This window comes from Pleuronectes platessa, chromosome 2 (assembly GCF_947347685.1).
Source record: "Pleuronectes platessa chromosome 2, fPlePla1.1, whole genome shotgun sequence".
Lineage (NCBI taxonomy): Eukaryota > Metazoa > Chordata > Actinopteri > Pleuronectiformes > Pleuronectidae > Pleuronectes > Pleuronectes platessa.
The window spans coordinates 30,416,386-30,436,641 of record NC_070627.1 but is presented as its reverse complement, the minus strand read 5'-3'; the positions used below and the strand labels follow the sequence as shown (position 1 = coordinate 30,436,641).

The 20,256-nt window shown below is 43.2% G+C and overlaps 1 protein-coding gene across 1 annotated transcript in view; it reads right to left on the bottom strand.

The window, feature by feature from the left end:
- Positions 1-13,685: 13,685 nt before the first annotated feature.
- nfasca (neurofascin homolog (chicken) a) overlaps positions 13,686-20,256 on the bottom strand; it is an 84,107-nt gene continuing 77,536 nt past the window's right edge. Inside the window, exon 34 of the mRNA XM_053446456.1 lies at positions 13,686-17,920. Coding sequence (XP_053302431.1) covers positions 17,692-17,920 — 229 coding nt within the window. The 3' untranslated portion in view covers positions 13,686-17,691. The remainder of the gene's footprint in view (positions 17,921-20,256) is intronic.

Genomic DNA, 20,256 nt, shown 5'->3' with positions numbered 1-20,256 from the left:
GTTCCACAGGGCTCTGTGCTCGGCCCAATTTTATTCTCATTATATATGCTTCCAGTAGGAAACATTATCAGGACACACTCTGTAAATTTCCACTGCTATGCGGATGACACCCAGTTATACTTGTCAATAAAACCTGAACAAAGTAATCAATTAACTAAACTTCGAGCATGTCTCAAGGACATAAAAACCTGGATGACCCGCAATTTTCTCTTATTAAACTCAGACAAATCAGAGGTTATAATACTTGGCCCCAAACACCTTAGAGATACATTATCTAATGATATAGTTGCGCCAGACGACATTGCCCTTGCTTCCAACGAAACAGTCAGGAACTTGGGAGTGATCATTGATCCTGATTTATCCTTTAATAGTGACTTAAAACGCCTTGTTCCACTTGTGTAATATCTCAAAAATCAGACATGTGTTTTCGCAAAAAGATGCAGAAAAACTAGTCCACGCCTTTGTTACATCGAGACTGGACTATTGTAATTCATTATTATCAGGCTCTAGCAGTAAGTCGTTAAAGACTCTACAGCTTGTCCAAAATGCCACAGCACGTGTCCTGACGAGAAAAAAGAAAAGAGAGCACATTTCTCCAGTATTAGCATCGCTACACTGGCTTCCAGTTAAATCTAGAATAGAATTTAAAATTCTCTTTCCAGCTTCTCCTTCCTCTTCTCCATCCCTATCTCTCTTCCCCGGAATCCCTTTGCTTTATCACCCGCAGATCCAGGGCCTCTGTGGCCGCACCATGGATTGCGGTTTTTGGATCGCGCATCAGGGGTCGCGGTGGTGGATCCAGTGTGGCGGATTCTGTGTCATGTGGGCTGATCGTGGTGCTGGTGGCGGACCCTGTGTCGCGTTGGCATTGGGTACGGGCGGTGGACCAGGACCACGGTGGTGGGTCCTGGTGGGTCCTGGTGGGTCCTGGTGGGCGGCGATGGACGGTGACTGAGGACTGGAGTGGCGTCTGGTCTGGATGGTGGATCATGGTCCTGCTGGTTGCTGAGCATGGGCTGTGATTGCAGCGGGACTGCTTGGCATGTCATGTTGGGGTTATCCTTCGGGATGTTTACCCTCATCAATGCTGCTAAAAACTTTAATCTGGATGATATTTTCCTACATGTGGCATCTATTGCACTTCTGTCCGTCCTGGGAGAGGGATCCCTCACATGTGGCTCTAACTGAGGTTTCTATGTATTTTTACCCTGTTAAAAGGCTTTTTAGTAGTTTTTCCTTACTCTTGCTGAGGGTTAAGGACAGAGGATGTCACACTCTGTTAAAGCCCTATGAGACGAATTGTAATTTGTGAATATGGACTATACAAATAAAATTTGATTGATTGATTGATTGACCTTATCACTTACCAGATTAAATCAGAGGTCCCACTGGGTTTTTTATGTTCTATATGTCTGTGTGTGTGTGTGTGGTCCTAGGACAGGTAGATAATCTGATTGGGTACCTGGCGAAAGGCTTCTGCTGTCTGCAGAGCATCTGTACTATAGCATTTATACTACATACTAAAGTTTCCCAGTGGACATACCACATCTGTGAGAAAAGAATAAGTGTAATTGCAGAAATAGGAAGGATGGGGACAAAGACAAATTTCCTGGGTATGATTCATACATCAGAAATAATTTTAAAGGCTAAGGTCATAACATGTTTTCACCTTTAGGAGGATTCACTAAACGAAGGATTTCTTTTTTACGCCAGTACATTTGTTAGTCAGTTTATATTAACCCTATTTTTGGAAGCAAGATTAGACTAAAACAATTGAAAAGATTTCCACGAGAAGGATGCGGTATGGGTTCAGGAAGTACCCCTTACATTTATTTTAAGATCTGGATCAGGGGCCTGATCAAGGAATTTATTTTCACTTTCTTTAACATTGCAAGATATTCATAATTTTCCTAGCGAATAATGCATGGATCATGATGAAAGAAATCTATTTGTAAAACTTTTGGGCATTGGAGAAAACATGCATTGTACTGGCATTCTAGTGTGTTACTGCAACACACACATACATTTCTGTGTATTTTTGACCTCCTAATATACAGTTTGTAATTTCGACTGAGTCCCATACATCACAAATAGAATCACTATTTTTAGATTAATATACTGCTATTTCCGAGTGGTCCTACACAGTTGTGTATTTGAGTCTATATACAATGTGGGACTATTTGAGGTCGTGATAGTGCTCTATTATATTTCTGATATGACTGTCTGTTTTTTTTTATCTAAGAAATATTATTATACACATTTTTGTAAGTCAGTGAAGTAATTATACAGTGAATTGACTTTAAAGCTGTGGTTAGGTTATTTAGTCAGATGTACTGATTTAATTGAGTCCATTTCCCGGACACAATTTCAAGGAAAGAATCAACTCACTTAAACAAGCATCACTCAATATAGATAGATAGATAGATAGATAGATAATTTTATTCATCCCCGAAGGGAAATTAAGTCGTCATAGCAGCAGGTATATTTGAATAAAATAAAATACAATACAATAGAATAAAATAAAATATATTGAGGTAGAAAGAATTTTAAAAAATCAGGAACACAAGATAAATAGGTAGATAAGGTGCAGTGGCAAGATGATGGTAATAGTACTGATGATATGATGGTAATGTTATTGTTAGACAGTATATACAAATAGTACAGTATATATAGTATATAATATAACATAATATATATATATATGATAGCAATTCTACCAGTATAAGAGCAGTATATAGTAATAATGGCAGGAACAGTATATATAATAATAGTAAATATAATAATAATAACATGTACACATGTATAAATATCATATACAAAGAATATACAAAGAGTATGATATAATATGATATGATATATAGTAGAGGTATAAATATAAGTATTCGACTATACAATAGATAATATAATATACTATGAGTGTAAGAATATGTAGGCAGTGTGCAAAAGACTCCTTAGCTTGTCCAGTGTTTTGTGGAGGGGGTGAGAGGGATTGTCCATGATTGCCAGCAGTTTTGCCAGCATCCTCTCCTCCACCACCTCCTCCAGGGTGACAAGCTTAGAGCCAACCACAGACTTTGCTTTCCTAAGGAGTTTTCTCAGTCTGTTGGCGTCCTTTGCCTTGATGCCCGCACCCCAGGACATCACAGCAAAGAAGATGGTGCTCGCCACAACAGACTTGTAGAAAATCTGCAGCATCTTGATGCAGACATTGAAGGACCTGAGCCTCCTCAGGAAATAAAGCCGGCTCAGGCCCTTCTTCTAGACGGCCTCTGTGTTGGTGGACCAGTCCAGTTTATTGTCCAGTGTGACACCCAGGTACTTGTAAGCAGGGACCACCTCCACATCCGTCCCACCGATGCAGACAGGAGAGGGCAGGGGCTTGTTCCTCCTGAAGTCCACCACCATCTCCCTCGTCTTCTTCACGTTGAGCTGCATGCGGTTCTCCCCACACCACTTCACAAAGCGGTCAACCAGGTCCCTGTACTCAGTCTCCCTCCCGCCCTCAACACATCCCACAATGGCCGTGTCATCAGAGAACTTCTGCAGATGACACGTCTCAGTGCAGTGCTTAAAGTCAGCAGTGTGTGTGGTGAAGAGGAAGGGGGACAGCACAGTTCCCTGGGGGGCCCCGATGTTACTGATCAGACGATCAGACACACAGTTCTGTAATCTCACAAACTGCGGTCTGCCCGTCAGATAGTCAGCGACCCAGTTGATGAGGGGAGCACTCACCTGTGTGCCCTCCAGTTTGGCCTTCAGCAGTCTGGGCTGGATGGTGTTGAAGGCGCTGGAGAAGTCGAAAAACATGATCCGGACTGAGGTGTTGGGTCTGTCCAGGGAGGAGTAAGCCTTCTGCAGCAGGTAGATGATTGCATCATCAACCCCAACACGGGGCTGATACGCAAACTGCAGGGGGTCTTGTGATGGGCACACCAGCGGTCTGAGGTGGGCCAGGACCAGTCTTTCCATGACCTTCATGATGTGAGAGGTCAGTGCCACCGGCCTGTAGTCCTCCAGTGCAGCAGGACGTTCTTTTTGGGGCACTGGGACCAGGCAGGATGTTTTCCAGAGCACTGGCACTCTCTGAAGGTGTAGGCTCAGGTTGAAGAGGTGCTGGAGAACTCCACAGAGCTGGCTGGAAAATGCCTTCAGCACATGAGGGCTGATGCGGTCCGGTCCCGCAGCTTTCCTTGGTTTGAGCCTTTCCAGCTCTCTCCTCACCTGGCTGGCTGTGATGTGGAGTCCAGGCTGGGGGGGTGGAGGTGATGAGGCTGGTGCGGAGATGTGTGTGTGTTGCAGGAGGTGGTGGGGGGCTGTGGTTGATGTGAAGATGTCCTGGGGGTGGGAGGTGTGAAAAGGTCTGTGGTGAAAGCCAGTGGGGGGGTGGGGGGAGGTGGTGACGGGGGTGGTGGGGGGTTGTTGCTCAGAGAAGCTGTAGAGGCAGTCGTAGAGGCAGTGGAGGGTCCGCTGGGGATGGGGGGGTTGGAGTTGAACCTATTGAAGAATGTGTTCAGCTCGTTCGCACGTTGTTCATTCCCAGCTGCTCCCCCATCTCTCCTCTGGAAGCCGGTGATCTCCTTCATCCCCCTCCAGACGTCCCTGCTGTTGTTGTCCTCCAGGTTGTGCTCCAGTTTTCTTCTGAAGTTGTCCTTGCTCTCCCTGATGCTGCGCTTGAGCTCCCTTTGTACCCGTTTGAGTTCTGCTCTGTCCCGTGATCTAAAGGCCCTCTTCTTCTCGTTGAGAAGGGCCTTAAGGTCGCTTGTTATCCACGGCTTGTTATTTGGGTAACAGTGGACCTCTTTAGTGGGGATGGTGTTGTCTATGCAGAACCCAATGTACTCAGAGACACAGTCAGTCAGGCCATCAATGTCCTCACCATGTGGCTCATACAGAGCATCCCAGTCTGTGGCCTCCAGCGCTCCACGCAGTGTTTCCATGGCCTCATGAGACCATTTCCTCACTGTCCTAACTGTGACTGGGTGCTGCTGAACCACAGGCTTGTATGATGGTGAGACCAGGACTAGGTTGTGGTCTGACATGCCCAGTGGTGGCAGGGCAGTGGAGCTGTATGCATCCTTAACATTTGCATATAGGTCCAAAGTCTTATTTTCCCGGGTGGCACATTTTACAAACTGGAAGAAGGTTGGGAGTGTGGATGAGAGGGAAGCATGATTAAAGTCACCTGTGATGATGATAAAGGCTCCGGGGTGTTTTGTCTGTAATCCTGCAGTCACAGTGTGGATGACGTCACACGCTGCTTCTGCGTTCCCAGATGGAGGAATGTAAACATTGATGGCGAAAACACAGGTAAACTCCCTCGGCAAATAATTTGGACGAAGTCCGACGGCGACGAGCTCGATGTCCGGGCTGCAGACACGCTGTTTAACGGTGACGTGCCCGGGCTGACACCACCTGTTGTTCACGAGCACGGCGAGTCCCCCTCCTTTCCTCTTGCCGGTCGCGGTGGTGTCTCTGTCGGCTCGAACCGTCTGGAAGCCGGGAATGGTGACGTTGGAGTCCGGTATCTGCTCGTGCAGCCACGTTTCCATGAGACACACAATACTGGACTCCCTGTACTCCCTCTGTGTCCTGATGAGCGCTTCCAGTTCGTCCACTTTATTTGCCAGCGACCTCACGTTTCCAGTGATGACTGCAGGTATGAAGAGCTTAAGGCCAATGTATACTTCTCCGTTTTGACGGACACGGACAGATAGGACCGCCTTCTCCAACGTGGAACGCCCTCTCCGGGCCTCTCCGCGGCTCCTCTGAGAGCTTTTCATGCAGCTCTCATTTTTCTAACTACACGTCGAAATGGCGGAGAGACCACGGATAGCCCTTGGCTGTGATTGGTCCGCTAACGCCAGCATTTCGGGACCTCAAACTTCCTGTTCCATTCCCTACTGTCACGGATATGGTGAGGACCCAAAAGCAGCACAGGCAGACGAAATACCAGTCGGTAATGACCGTTATTGTTCACTGCAGTCTTTAACAGTTCAAACTGTGGCAGGGTGAAAAGTCTTTGCTCACAGTGATCATCTGCGAGATCTGAGCAGGAGCGAGCCTGGTGTCGCTGACTGAAGGTAAAGTCAACAGCTGATGGGTTACCTAGCTGGCAGACAGGTCCAGTGGTGAGCTGTGTAGCCACAGAGCCGAGCAGGAGCGTAACCAGGAGGGAATAGGCGAAACCTCGTGGTCGAAGACAGAAGGCTGAGGTAATATCCAGGGCAGAGACGAGGCAGGCAGGTCGGGGATCCACGGGGTCGGCAACAGGTGATCAGTCCGGGGAAAACACGCTGGAAGTCAGGCATAACACAAGAACAATCTGGCACTGAAGCAGAGACAGGAGCAGGCTTAAATGCAGCCAGGGCTGTCACAGGTGTGGAGAGTTGGCCTGATTGGGAGGTGTGGCTGACTGGCAGAGTGGAGCAGAGACAGGTGAGTGGAAAAATACCAGCAGACAGGAGATGAGCAGACTGTGACACCTACATCACAATAAACCAAAATCACAACTACGACTCTATGATAATGTGACAAGTGTGTTAAGCCAGCGGCGTTGTCTGGCTGACGGTGGCTGGTTAGAGCACTTACGGCATGTGTGTATGGTCACATACGGTTATAACGAACTTTCATAACGGGGCTAGCGGGCTAGCCACCATGCTAACTGCGGTGGGAACAGCGCAAAAACCCGCTGTCATGACACTGTTTCTCAAACACCGTCAGGTTAGAAGCAAACACTTGGTAGTAGTTAGGGTGTCCCTGCTGACTGTGTGTGGAAGCTGGGGGGACAGCTGCCTCCGTGTAGCTTCAAGCTGTTGCAGCTGTTGAATTAGCAACGCAGTTTGGAAACAAGACCGGGGAACCGCTGCGTTAAGACACGATAACATAAGCATTTTGACCCGCTGGGTGTCACTTTATTTCAGCAAAAACTGTCGCGTCATCAACATCCTTTTTCTGTTAGTTGCCATCGTTCACTGTGTGTGAGGAGCCGGGAGGACGTAAATAAACCAGCGTGGACTTCTTCTATATACCTCATGAGGTAGGCTTCTCTAAGCTCGACTTCCGTTGCGCCATTTACTGTTCTGGCGGTGAATTGTTTTCACAACAAAAAGGCTCGTAGAACTATAAATCAAAAAGGGTCCGTCCGCTCCGTCCGTCCGTCAGTCCGCAACGGACTCGGAGAAGCATACAGAGGCCTTTAAACTTCCTCTTCTCCATCCTCCGTTTAAGCCCCGCTCTGCAGCCCCGCCGTCTCCTCTTTAGCTCCTCCGGGATGGTGGGTCTCTCTCCGGCCAAGAGTGTAGTGTGCCTCAGGGCCATCAGCTGGTCGCGGGTGTAAACAATGCAGGCGTGTGTTGCAGGCATGCTCCCAGTGATCCAAAGAGACCGAAGTGCGGTTAAAAGTTATAAAAAAGTGTCCAATCAATAACAAAAGCATCTCGTCCTTGTGCGGTACGAAGATGCGCAGAGCAGTGCAAAAATAAATATAAAAAACTTACAACAAACGTAATAAAAAAAAAAAAAACGACAATAATATACCAAGAGCTGCTACAACAGGCACCCGTTAGTACGGCGCCAATTGTTGTCTAACTCTGTAAATGTTCAAAGTAAATTTCACACACACTGATTAAATACATACAACACAGATGAACACATTACATACATTAAATAGCAACACTGTTAGCCTTGCTCTCCATTTCCAGCTCAGATCACAAAGCAATCTCATTAGTTTGTCTTCTTGCTTGGGTTTGGTAGCTGTCAGGCTGAAGGTAAAAAGGTGTAATAATTAACCAACACTTCCTCCATGGCTGACTCAATCTACTACTGTCCTGCATTCGTTGAAGCGGGTTGTTAATGTTTTTTTACCCACTTATGCACAAGACGGAGGGAATATTCATTTAAGGGCAGAGGCATTCATATTTACCAGCCTTAAGAGGTTCAAGGCAGACTGGATCAGGCTATCTTCAATTAAACATGTCACCAGCAAAGCAACCACTCCCTTGTGCTCTCTCTCCCTTTCTCCCTCAGTACCATTGTCACACCCGCAATAAGAGTTACAGTGTTATATATTGATCTTTGAGCAGGTGTTGTGTGTTGTCAACGTAAACTGAGATGAGTGGTCATGACAATTTAATTGAAATGGTGTAATCCACTTTATGTCAAGATACAGGGGATAAATCAATAGACAATAATGTTCTGGTTTGGTTACTCTGGAGGCTAAACCATGACTGTGGTGTCTGAGGGTGTAAAAGCTTTTACACAGAATACCTGTGTAGGCTATCAAAGTTTTATCATCCTGGCTTTTAGACGCTACATATGAGGATTAAAGGAGTGGAGTTATGGACGTCCTGGGCAGCCGAGTGTTCACTATTATTTAAATGTAATCAGAGCATGTAGAGGTAAATCTTGTAGAGAAGGACATCAAGGCATCATCATTGATTTTTACTGGGGAAAATGTGGACATATCATGTATAATGTATCAGGATCTGGGCAAGACAGAGGAAACCAATAATAATAGTGTGGCTCCGGTCCCTGCTCTCTTGATAATCATTTGAAACTGTCACATTTATCCTATGATGACCATCATCATTTACCCCCCGAACCCCTACATTGAATGGGTAACATACAACAAGCGGATAAAGCAGAATCACAGGCTGACAAGCGCGGAGAAATGCGTGTCAGGTGTGAACAGCCAGGTGGCTGCGTGCTTGGGAATGGCGCTGCGCGGGGCAGAGGGGGACATTTTATCATGTGAGGGAAAAAATAGGGGAAATTGAAACTCCAGGACAACAAAGAATGGGATGCATATTTGGGCATTTAAATCATATACAATATATCATTTATATTGGTTAAAATCATTTGTCAGTGTGTTTCCTGGCGCGATACGCTCACCGCTACCAGCTCCAACTCTCCCTAAACTGCAGCCTGGCAATAAATATCTTTCACCTACTCCTGTCTCCATGTCTATGTTTGCACCTGCGTTCACCTGTCCAAATGTTCCACATAACAATCAGTGTGTATACAATTTTATTCTGTCTATTGGAAGTACAACAATATTATAGTAGTGCAAAACCAAATGTTTGGTGTGAATGGGACTGACAGTGGCATGTTGTCAAGGCAAGCCAAGCGAAAAATACATCAATTATATGATCTAAAAGTGGAAGTGAGGGCGCTGTGAAGCAGGCTTTGGAGTAGGATGTGCATTGGGTAACTCTGCAGAACAAGCTGTTAAACCATTCATTTAAAGGCACTGATACCAAAGTTCATCCAGTGACATTGTATTACTAGGACATTAGATTGACATCGACAGGGTATTATGGCGCACAAGACTACTAAAAGCTGACAGAACGCTGCATCTGCGCATAGGCCTAGTTCACCCGCTGCAACCTTCCATTATGCTACAAAGTGTTTATTCTAATCAATGCTGCAAATACCCCTATCTTTCTGATGTTCTCCAATACACGTGGCATCTATTGCACTTCTGTCAGTCCTGGGAGAGGGATCCCTCACGTGTGTCTCTCTCTGAGGTTTCTATGCTTCTTTTACCCTGTTAAAAGGGTTTTTGTTTTTGTTTTTCCTTACTTTTTTTTAGGGTTAAGGACAGAGGATGTCACACCTTGTTAAAGTCCTAATAGATAAATTGTGATTTGTGAATATGGGCAGTACAAATAAAATGTGATTTGATTTGAATATACAATATGGTTTTGTGGAGTGGGCCGGTTTTTAAATCATCTGCATCTGAATATGGTCAAGACCAGGGAGATGGTGATCAACTTCAGGAGGAATAGGAGGTTTTCATAGCCACAGCTTATTCTGGGAGAGGATGGGTTCACAGTAGCCTGACGTTGTCATACTCACAATTCTAGTCAGAATGTAAGTCTGATACCGCTCCATTGGGCTGTGATTATGGGGTTCAACCGAACCAGAAAAAATAATGCCTCTTGTCTCAATTGGATAGACCTACAACCAATCAGAGCAACGTAGTATGTGACGTATGTTAAGCGACGCATTGTGAGTTATTTACTAACGCCGGGTTCACACCGGACGCTGAAGCGACGACAAAGTGACGATTAAGGGCAGCGCCAAGCCTTAAATAACAGCTGGCTCCCATCCACTTCCATGTTAAACCTTTGTGCTGGTCACAACGGACGCTGAAGCGCCACGCCGCGCGAAGGCTGCCTAGCGCTGTGAAGCGATCGTTTCGGCTTGGAGTCTATTTTTTTCGCTTGATGTGAGCGTATCGCGACAGAAACACACTGAAAAATGATTTTCAATGATATTGATGAAATATTTTATATGATATAAATTATCAAATATGCATCCCATAATTTGTGTTCACCTTCTGTTGTCCAGGAGTTTTAATTGTACCACCTTTACCAACCACATTATAAAATGTCCCCCTCTGCCCATCCACTACAGACACAAAAGTAGTCATAAAGATAAAAAGAGAGAGAGGGGGGGGGACTACGTAGTCTCCACAAAGGCTTGAGTGGAGAATACGCAATTTACCCTCGACACCCGACATTTAACGGAGCAGACAGCGGAGAAGTCCTTCAACATGGATGACATTAAATTAATAATTGAAGTGGAGAAGAACATGAGTTGTATGATCCTCGGAAGATGTTGTATAAAGACAACACTAAAAAAGACAAATGTTGGGACGCTGTTGCTTAATGTTGGAGCAACGAGAAAGTATATGCTTTTATACTACTTGATCAACGGTTGATATTATTAGCGCTGACCGGCGCTTCTGCATCGCTTCAGCGTCCGCTGTGAACAGCCAAGCACCGGCGCACTAGGGATTAGAGCTTAAGCCACACTTTGGCGTTGCTTACGCGTCCGGTGTGAACCCAGCGTCAGGCGGGGCTTTATGTGAGAACGCAAATCTGAGCGCTTTCTCCAAAGTAGGAGATCCTCTACAGGATCACCACAGGGTGTGTTGATGACATTTCTAGCTAGCAACAGACACAAATATCAATCTGTATATCATCTAGACCAGGGGTGTCCAAACTTTTTGTCCCGAGGGCCACATACAGAAAAAAATCCGAGGACTGGGCCACTCACGCCGCCACGCCCCCTGCCCTCGAGCGGACTGTTGACAGTGCGACTCAACCGCGTCGCTCAGGGTGGGGGGGCGTGGCAGCGTGGCGGCGTTATGCGGGACGTGGCGGTGTTCTGAGGGACAGCTGTCAAGTCAGGGCTGAGAACTGCAATACAGTGGGCCATAGTCCATTATATTACATTACATTTCATTTAGCTGACGCCTTTATCCAAAGCGACTTACAATAAAGGCTGGCACATGGTTCTGCAACTGCAACTTTTCACGCAGTTGTGTCGATGGACTCGTTTTAATTTATGGTTCTCCAAGGGTTGCGCGTGTTGCAAAGCAATTCACCGCCAGAACAGTAGGTGGAGTAACGTTTTTTGTCGAAGACGACCTTAGAGACGCCTTCTTTGTGTGTGGCAGTCGTGGTCGACTGTTTATTACTTTATTACTTTTTCTGGAGGACAAATTTGTCCCTGATCTTTCTCCACAGCTTCGTACCTTCGGCGACCTGCAAACCGACGTTAGCCGAGGTGTCCTTCCAGGAATTGCAGGCCATCTGCGTGTCCTTATACAAGTGGTCATACTTTCGGACCTCTTCTGCCAAACGCTCTTCTATTTGGTCCATATTCTTTCTTCAAAATCTTCCGTGGTTTCTGCCGGTATTATGAGGCATGAAACCGGAAATGTGACTCCGGAAAGGATGTAGTTCGCGGACCAATCACAGCCTTGCGGGCTGCGTGAGGCTTGCGTAGTTTTGTCGTATAGTTACAAAAATTGGCAGACGCACGCAAGCACGCAAGGGGCAAGCAAGGGGCTATTGAGCCTACCCCTTCTTGCATGTCTCTGAAAACGCAGATGCATGCGTCAGCCTTAAGTGCATCAACCCAAGGGTACAAACCCAGAACAACAAGAATCAAGAAAGGACAATTTCATCAAAAATAAAGCAAAACAAAGTGCTATAAGTAAGTGCCATTTAAGTGCTACTACATTCTTTGTTAAAAAAAAATAATTATATATTATATTTTAAGACATTGATGCGGGCCAATTAAAAATGGATTGAGGGCCGCAGTTGGCCCGCGGGCCGTAGTTTTGACACCCCTGATCTAGACAGTATAGGGATGCCTGAAATTTACTTTCACAAAGTTTGATTGCTCCATGAGAGAGAAAAATATTATTGCCATTTACTGCAATAGGTGAGATGACAAAACATTTAAAGAAAATCTGTTATTAAGAGAAAATTCTGACATATTACACATTGCATCTAGCCTGGATGCCAGACGAACTTAGCCCCGCCCACAACTTTTTTGGTCGGGCAGTTCGGTCTGGAGTCGCTCCATTGGGAAAAAATTATGGCCCGACCGGGCCAATCAGATTGTCAGGGCGGGCTTTATACGATGATTGACAGATGATCAACGGTGACGTAATCAACCACGTCATCACAGTGCCCTCGGGTTGAATTCGTTTTCAACAAACATGCCTGCCGCTGGCGAGCTGAGATGTGTAGATGCTGCCATTGAGTCTGTTTTAGAAGACATCGACAGCGCATTCATTTTGAAAGAGGAACACAGAACGTGGAGGCGACGCCAAAGCACCGCGCTAATCCCTATCGCCCCGGCGCTTGGCTGTTCACAACGGACGCTGAAGCGACTCTGAACCGCCGGGCAGCGCTAATAATATCACCCGTTTATCCAGTAGATCGCTGCACGGCTTTGTGCCGGTCACACCGGAGGCTGAAGCGACGCTGAACCGCCGGGCAGCGCTGATAATATCACCCGTTGATCCAGTAGATCGCTGCACGATCTACTGGATCAACGGGTGACTGGCTCCGGTGTGCCAGTCACACCGGAGGCTGAAGCACCGCGCTGCGCCAAGGCTGCCTCGCGGTGCTTCAGCCTCCGGTGTGACCGGCACAAAGTTTTAACATGGGAGTGGATGGGAGCCAGCTGTTATTTAAGGCTTGGCACTGCACTGAAGCGTCCGGTGTGAACCCGGCGTTAGTAAATAACTCACAATGCGTTGCTTAGCATACGTCACATACTACGTTGCTCTGATTGGTTGTAGGTCTATCCAATTGAGCGAAGAGGAATTTTACTTCCTGGTCAGTTGAAACACGCCCCATAATTTTTTCCCAATGGAGCGACTCCAGACCGAACTGCCCGACCAAAAATGTTGTGGGCGGGGCTAAGTTCGTCTGGCATCCAGGCTACATTGCATCTATCATGGCATGAAGATTTGGTCATGAACATTGGGAATCTGTTTAGTGAGAGTTTCCTGTATCTGTTTGAAATACTAAGCATGGGACTAGACTTATTTGTTTATTTTATTTTCATGCATGGGAAGGCGGATTTCCTAATAATAATAATGTAATAATAATAATAATAACATTGAGAAAAACCAGAGGGGCGGGCAGCAAAGCAGCTTGGCCCCTAAAAATTATCTCAGTTCTCTTCTCCCATAGCCTTAGCGTACCACTGGCCACTGACACCTGCTAACATCTGCTGGTGGTAGTTGGTAACCTAAATTGTGCAAAAAAACAATGGTGCACATGCTTTAGGAAAAATATTAAAAGTTAAGAGATGAATAAAGAGACAAGCATTCGGGAGGTAGAGAAAGGAGATAGCTTTACTATAAAGAAGGCGTCGCTAGCAGAAGTTGCAACATCTCATCATACACGCATACATGGTGAATATATTAATGCAATATTCTGTTCAGTAGATATACCTAACAAAAGCCATCAGCCTGATGAAGCAAGACGTTGCTGCTCTGATACACTTGGTAAAAAGAAGATGCTAATGTGAGAAATTACAAAAAGCCATACCGCATGTGATCAACCATTTTACAAAATCCAGTTGCGACTATCTTATGTGCATCAGGGAAATTCAAGACTTTGTAGCTTTTTCAAATAAAAAATAAGCTGAAAAACAATACGCTTACATTTTTCCCACATAAAAGGTGAGCTGGGACAAAGCAGTAAATAGAGACGATTTACTCTGTATGCACCTCAAATCAATGTTCACACACAAACAAAATGACAGAAAAAGCACTGTGCTTGTGATGGTGGTGTAAATGACTAAAGCTACTGACCAGTTGGAAGCACTAGTTGATATCTTGAACCAAAGACTCATGGGAGGCCCCAGATAATGTATTTTTAAGATCCTGCAGTGAAAAGGTTACATTATTTTAGGGAAAACTTCCAGAGGGTAATCTTGGAAATGTTACAAGTTGACAACAATCCGAACGGCAGACTGATAGGTCGAGGCAGATAGCCGCCTACATCTAGTCTGTTTCTGCTAGAGGTTTCTTATAGTTACTGAGGAAGTTTTTTTCTCTCCACAATCGCTAAAGTGCTATAAATATGTAACATAATTGAATTACTAAACCTGGACATAAGGAAACAGGCAGCATGGTGGACATGTATCAACCATATGTTTACATTATACTAGACATTTGAATAGATGGAGATATTTTCATGGGTTTAGAGTATGGTGTGAGTAAAGTTTAGGCTTCACACAGATTCTTTTGGACTAAATGTCACATAGACCCTCAGGGACATGGAAAGAATAATCTCATCTTTTTCTTTTTGACTAAGTGAGTATTGAAAGGCTTAACTGTGGAGGAAAAGGCTCAAGCTTTATTCCTCTGAGGAAGGCCTCTGAAATGGGACACAGATATGCAACCATGTTGGGAAAAAGGCATTTGGAAAGAAGGAGTAGACAGTCTCAGAAAGATGAATGTGAAGGACTGAGTTTGTTCCAATACATCAGAGAATGCATGTTTTTTAGGCCTACTAGCAGTTTTATGTGACAAATGCTACAAATGGGATATTGAAGAACATATTTACATCATAGAGAATCTTACATATTCCTCTTTCACAATATAGAATTCAGACCATCATTAAGCAAGTGACTGACTTATCAAAGTCAGTTCTATATATTACAATGTCAAAGCAAAGGGAAATATTGGAGTGTAGAGTGGTTCTTGTTGAGTGCAAATGCTAGTCAAAGCTACATAACAGAGGTACATGACACACTAGAGATGCACAGGCTGCATTTGCTTGGTGGATGCAAATTTGTGAATCTTTGTTTTCTTTTCAAATAAAGCATTTTTCAGGGGAAATTGACCATGAAATATTTACAAAGATATGAGACCAACATGTACAAAATATATGCCAAATAAATAATAAGCAACAATATACATTTTCAGTGTGGTAGAAATGGTATGTTACATAAATCAGAAAAACAACACAGAATAACAGTAGTACAAGAAAAGCATTACAACAGACAGATAACATGATGACAGGTACAGTATTTTCTTTTTCTGGTTTTGTTTACAGCAGAAAAGCCATCTGCTACAAAAATATCTTATTCATACTGTTAAGTTCAATGCCTCTCATGATAAGCAATAACAGATTCTGAAGACATCTTTACTTTGGCTAATTCTGGTGTGTGAAAACTAGAATAAGTCTGTCATGAGTGATATATCAATTATTGAATTAAGAACTAATATATTAATACTATCCACATAATGTCATAAATAGAAATATAAAAGAAACATTTAAAATACATTTAATTTCCATGTGATTTAGCATTGGAGGGTCTAATAGCCCTCTTGACCAGCATGTAACTGCAGTAAGAGTGGCAAAACTCTGCGTTAAAACCAATGAGCAAGTATTAACTAAAGAAACATGAGCAGATCATTGAATGGCAGTCCATAAGTCTGCAAAGACAATGACTAGAAGAACATATTCTGTTAATTAAATTAGTTTTCTCTTTTTTGTCTATCTCTGCAAAAACTAAAATCTCAGCTTGTGTCATTTCAAAGTGGGTTCTAAATTTTATTGATATATCTTCATGCTTTAAATAATGTAGTTTTAAACGTATCCTACATGACCCCATTGCTGTATTCATTTTGTCTATGCATAACAAATTGGTCAAATTAATAAACATAAATTCTGGAAATAGAAAAGGTGCTGACCATTCTGTACATACTTAACACAAACACCTTTAGAGGCAGTGTGATTGACATAACGTCATGAATTGAAAATGGAGGTCTGGAGGAAAATATCAAAAAGAACTCAAATAAGTTGGGGTATACAGTAGGCCTACAAATTAGGTTAAAGCTAACATCTGTACTCTGGCTGTTTGGGACTACAGACTGTAATAAAAATCCTTTTCAATTTTGGTACAATACAATGCAACATTTAGCATGAACACGCCTTCAACTTCTCGTATTGTACTCATGTCACACAGGAGAGAATGTATATCAGCCCCCAGCCTGGAAACATAAGGATTTAGGAAATTTTGTGTTTTGATATGTTTTAACCAACCACAATTAGTCATTGCAATGAGCACTGCAATCCAAACAATGTTGTCTAAAATGTACTTATAATACTTATATATTCTTATGGTTAACAAATGAGAAACTGACAAAAAAGCAACAGAATATTGTAATACAGAATAACCGAATATTAATGGTAATAGTTGGAGCTTTCCAGTCACCATTTGAACTATCCCATTTGACATGAATGTATCATTAGCCTGCATGCTGACTAGGCAATTCACTGACTTGTTATCCACTTGCCTTTCTACAGTGCTCCAAAATATTATTTAAATGTATTCATTGAAAACACACAATAGCAAAGTTTGCTGTTTGTGGTGAAATGGCTTTTGATATGGCAGCCATTTTGATCGATTGGATTAAAGGTATAAAAAAAAAAGTCTACCACATGATACAAGGCAAAGTTAATACAAAGCATGGGAGTTTGGACTGTATATGGCAAAAGTGAACTTAAATGTACTGTTTACTGACCAGATTAAAACATTATGGTATTGTGGAGGTGACAGTGCATAGTTTTGCGGGGCACTAAACTGTGTGCCAGGACTGTATACAGCATTCATTAAGATTTGATGTCTCATCTACCAGCTGTGGAAAAACTTAAATCTTTCATTGCTTAAATATCAATATGATAAACATATCTGCCAGCAACCTGTTGAGTTTGATGGTTCGAAGCTGATATGTTAAAACACGGGGCGAGTGTGTGCGTGTGTGGGTTTGTGTGTAACCACTGTGTGAACTTTACTGGGATGCTACACTTAAGTATGAGAGGCGCATCAGGAAGGAGAGCAGTGACACTTAAAATGTTCAGAGCAGGAACAAACAAAGGAAAAATCTCTAAGTAACACTTGGAGATGTCTCCAAATACTGGAAGCTGCCCAGAAGGCACACTTCGTCTGTGTGGGTAAAGGGCAGGCAGAGCACAGAGTAAAACAAGCACTGTCCACTTTGTCCAGACATCACCTCAGACGGGCCATATTTTAGAGCTGGAAACATAAAGTAAAGGCTTGTGGTCTAGTTGCACTGCCGAGTTCCTTGTTGTTATCATCAGAGGAAAGTCTACACAGTCTCCAGACAGGCCCTGCTGCATTTCTTCTGTGTTATTGGTGTTTCATATAGTAATATGTTGTTGTGTGTGTGTGGTTGTGTGTGTGTGTGTGTGTGTGTGTGTGTGTGTGTGTGTGTGTGTGTGTGTGTGTGTGTGTGTGTGTGTGTGTCTGTGTGTTTGCTTGGGGTGTATGGTGCTGTCGTACAACCATAAAATCACTGGGTGGATGTTTGGGGCACTTAGTCCCCTATGTGCTGCCGGGAGGCTATGCCAGTGAATAGATGGCATTGACAGGTGAAGTGGCCTCGGAGCTCTCGTTGCCCTCCGTCTCATCCTTGTCCTTCTTCACTGTGTACTGGCCAATAAAAGAGCCATCCTCGTTGAACTGACCATCGCCACCTTCACCATAGTCCACGAGGCTGTCGTCACTTTCCTTCACATTGCCATCAAGTGAAGTCTGGCTGCCCTGCAGAGGCTTGTTGTCCTCATCACTGCTGCAAAGGGAAATGAGGAGAAGTGATTTACAGCAAGAGTCTAAACAGTATTCAAATCGGGGTTTTAAAACAAAAACCTGTCTCCTAAAAACATTTGTAAAGCTTGCATTAATATGTTTGAAGGAAACATATTGCCACCTGAAAGTATGTTGTTTTGAAAATATCAGTGAATGTACCTTCAAACCATTCACTGTAAATATGAAAATGTTTGCACTCAAAAAATCTGCAAAACAATCACTGTCAGCATAAAGTGCTTCATTTGTTTTCTGACTCGACATGAACTCTAGACTCCAATGTCCCAACATTTATGTCAGCATAATCAATCGATGTAGGAATTACATTCCTTCCAAAACCTGATTGGCAAAGCAATTAAGTTAACCAGTATTTTTTTGTAATGAAGAGATAAATACTGTCCTCAAAAATTCAAACAAGACATTTGCATACACATGCTAAATGCTGGCCATATTCTTTCATGAGATATAAGCCTGAAAAGTCCACTGCAATTCCTGGAGTTGCGTTGATTTCTGGTCAGAATATGGCTGCATGTCTATTCACTCTGATTTCAGGGAGAACATCATGCACAGGGTGAAAGAGCTCTAGCTAGCAGATGCTTTCCTGTCTCATGTTAAGCCAGCAGCATGACAGTGGCAAATGCATAAGAAGAAGGCAGAACTGAGATATTTCTCTTCTCTGCTTGCGGTGGAGTATTATATTTCAAAGGGATAAAATATCATGTATTCAGATGCTCCAGGAGGACAGTATCTGCACTGTTGCTTCAGAGAACCATCATGCTCCATGCTAAATCACAAAGGGAATCGCACACATCATTAAATACAGTTTAGGATCTAGATATGTAATCATAAAGTATACAAATGGTCAAAGGAAGATGCAGCATGACCAAGGTCCGACACAATTTTTAAATCCAGCAAATTCAGCACAGTTGGAATCCAGAATATATTTTATCAAAGCACAGCAAGAAGCAGTGAAAGATTCAAAGCTTTAAACACGAATGCTATCATGTGATAATGTGAGGCTCTGAAACAAAGTTAGAAGCTAACATAAAGTGGATAAATGCTTGAGAAGTTTTGTCATTCAGTTAGTACGAGGCCAGTGATGGTTTCTGTGTTGTATTTTGAACTAAATAATGATTTTGAAGGACTGATTCTTAGCTGTTTAGATTCATTGTAAACCGTTTTTTCAAGACTATCAATTTTAGATGACACAACGTAACAGCCACACAGGCAGTTAATGATTACACCTGGGTAGGGAATTATGATGTCACAAAACCTTATTATCTTAGATATGGACGCACTGTTGACATCATTCAGAGTCAGAGTCGGTGCAGTGGGTGCTGAGCTTAGGTAGTTAGGCCCCATCATACACCCTCCAAAGAATCATAAGACAGCTTCAGTTGTCAATCATGACCTCTCAACAAATTCGAAAAATTTAAGAAACATGAACACTTGGACAACATTGTTACGACAAGAATAACCTATAACGATAGTAAGCATCTTTGGATAAACATTTATTTAACATGTACTAGAATTTTTTATGTTTATGTCCCATCTCTTGGAGGAGACATGTTTTATGAAAGATATTGCCGCCAGTTATCAACAGTAAAACAGTAGCTGTCAGATAGAAGGATATTCTTTAAGAGTGCCAGAAGTAAGTCAGAGAGCTATTTCTCCATACACAACCGCCTATGAGATGCTTCAAGATTGTTATTTCCGGTAAACTATCTCCCATAGCAAAACAGATTAACATGAGTCAAGAAGTGAATGCTGAGTTCACTGAGGACATTGTGTTGGGAAAAAGTTGTTTTTATTGGAATTACACATGCTTAGTTCTTAGAAGTTCTCTTGATAAATAATATTCACTCAGATTTTAAGAGTCAACAAATGAAAATGCACTGCAAAGAAGCATAAGAAAGTGAGATTCATTTAGAGTGGGATTATGAGGACTAAGGTGGTGATACTTCTTCTTTTCATACCTTTCAAGAGACCTTTTCACCAATGAGGAAATAAAATCCAAAAGAGACAAAGAACACAGAAATGAAGGTGAGGTGGGGAGAACAGAAACAAACAGATACTAAAAACGATGTTGATGCATTGAGATGAAGAATAACATTGACATATACAAGTCTTTGCTAAGGTTGGAAGCGAATACGTTTCATGAGATAATGACAAAACAAAGTACTGGTTTGACCTCGAAACAGTTATGACAATCAATTATAACAGTAAGGTCATGCATTTTCAGGATATGTTGACCATAGAACCATGGCCAATTTTGATGTCGCAGGAAACACGAGCATATTAAGCAGTCAGATAGTCAGACAG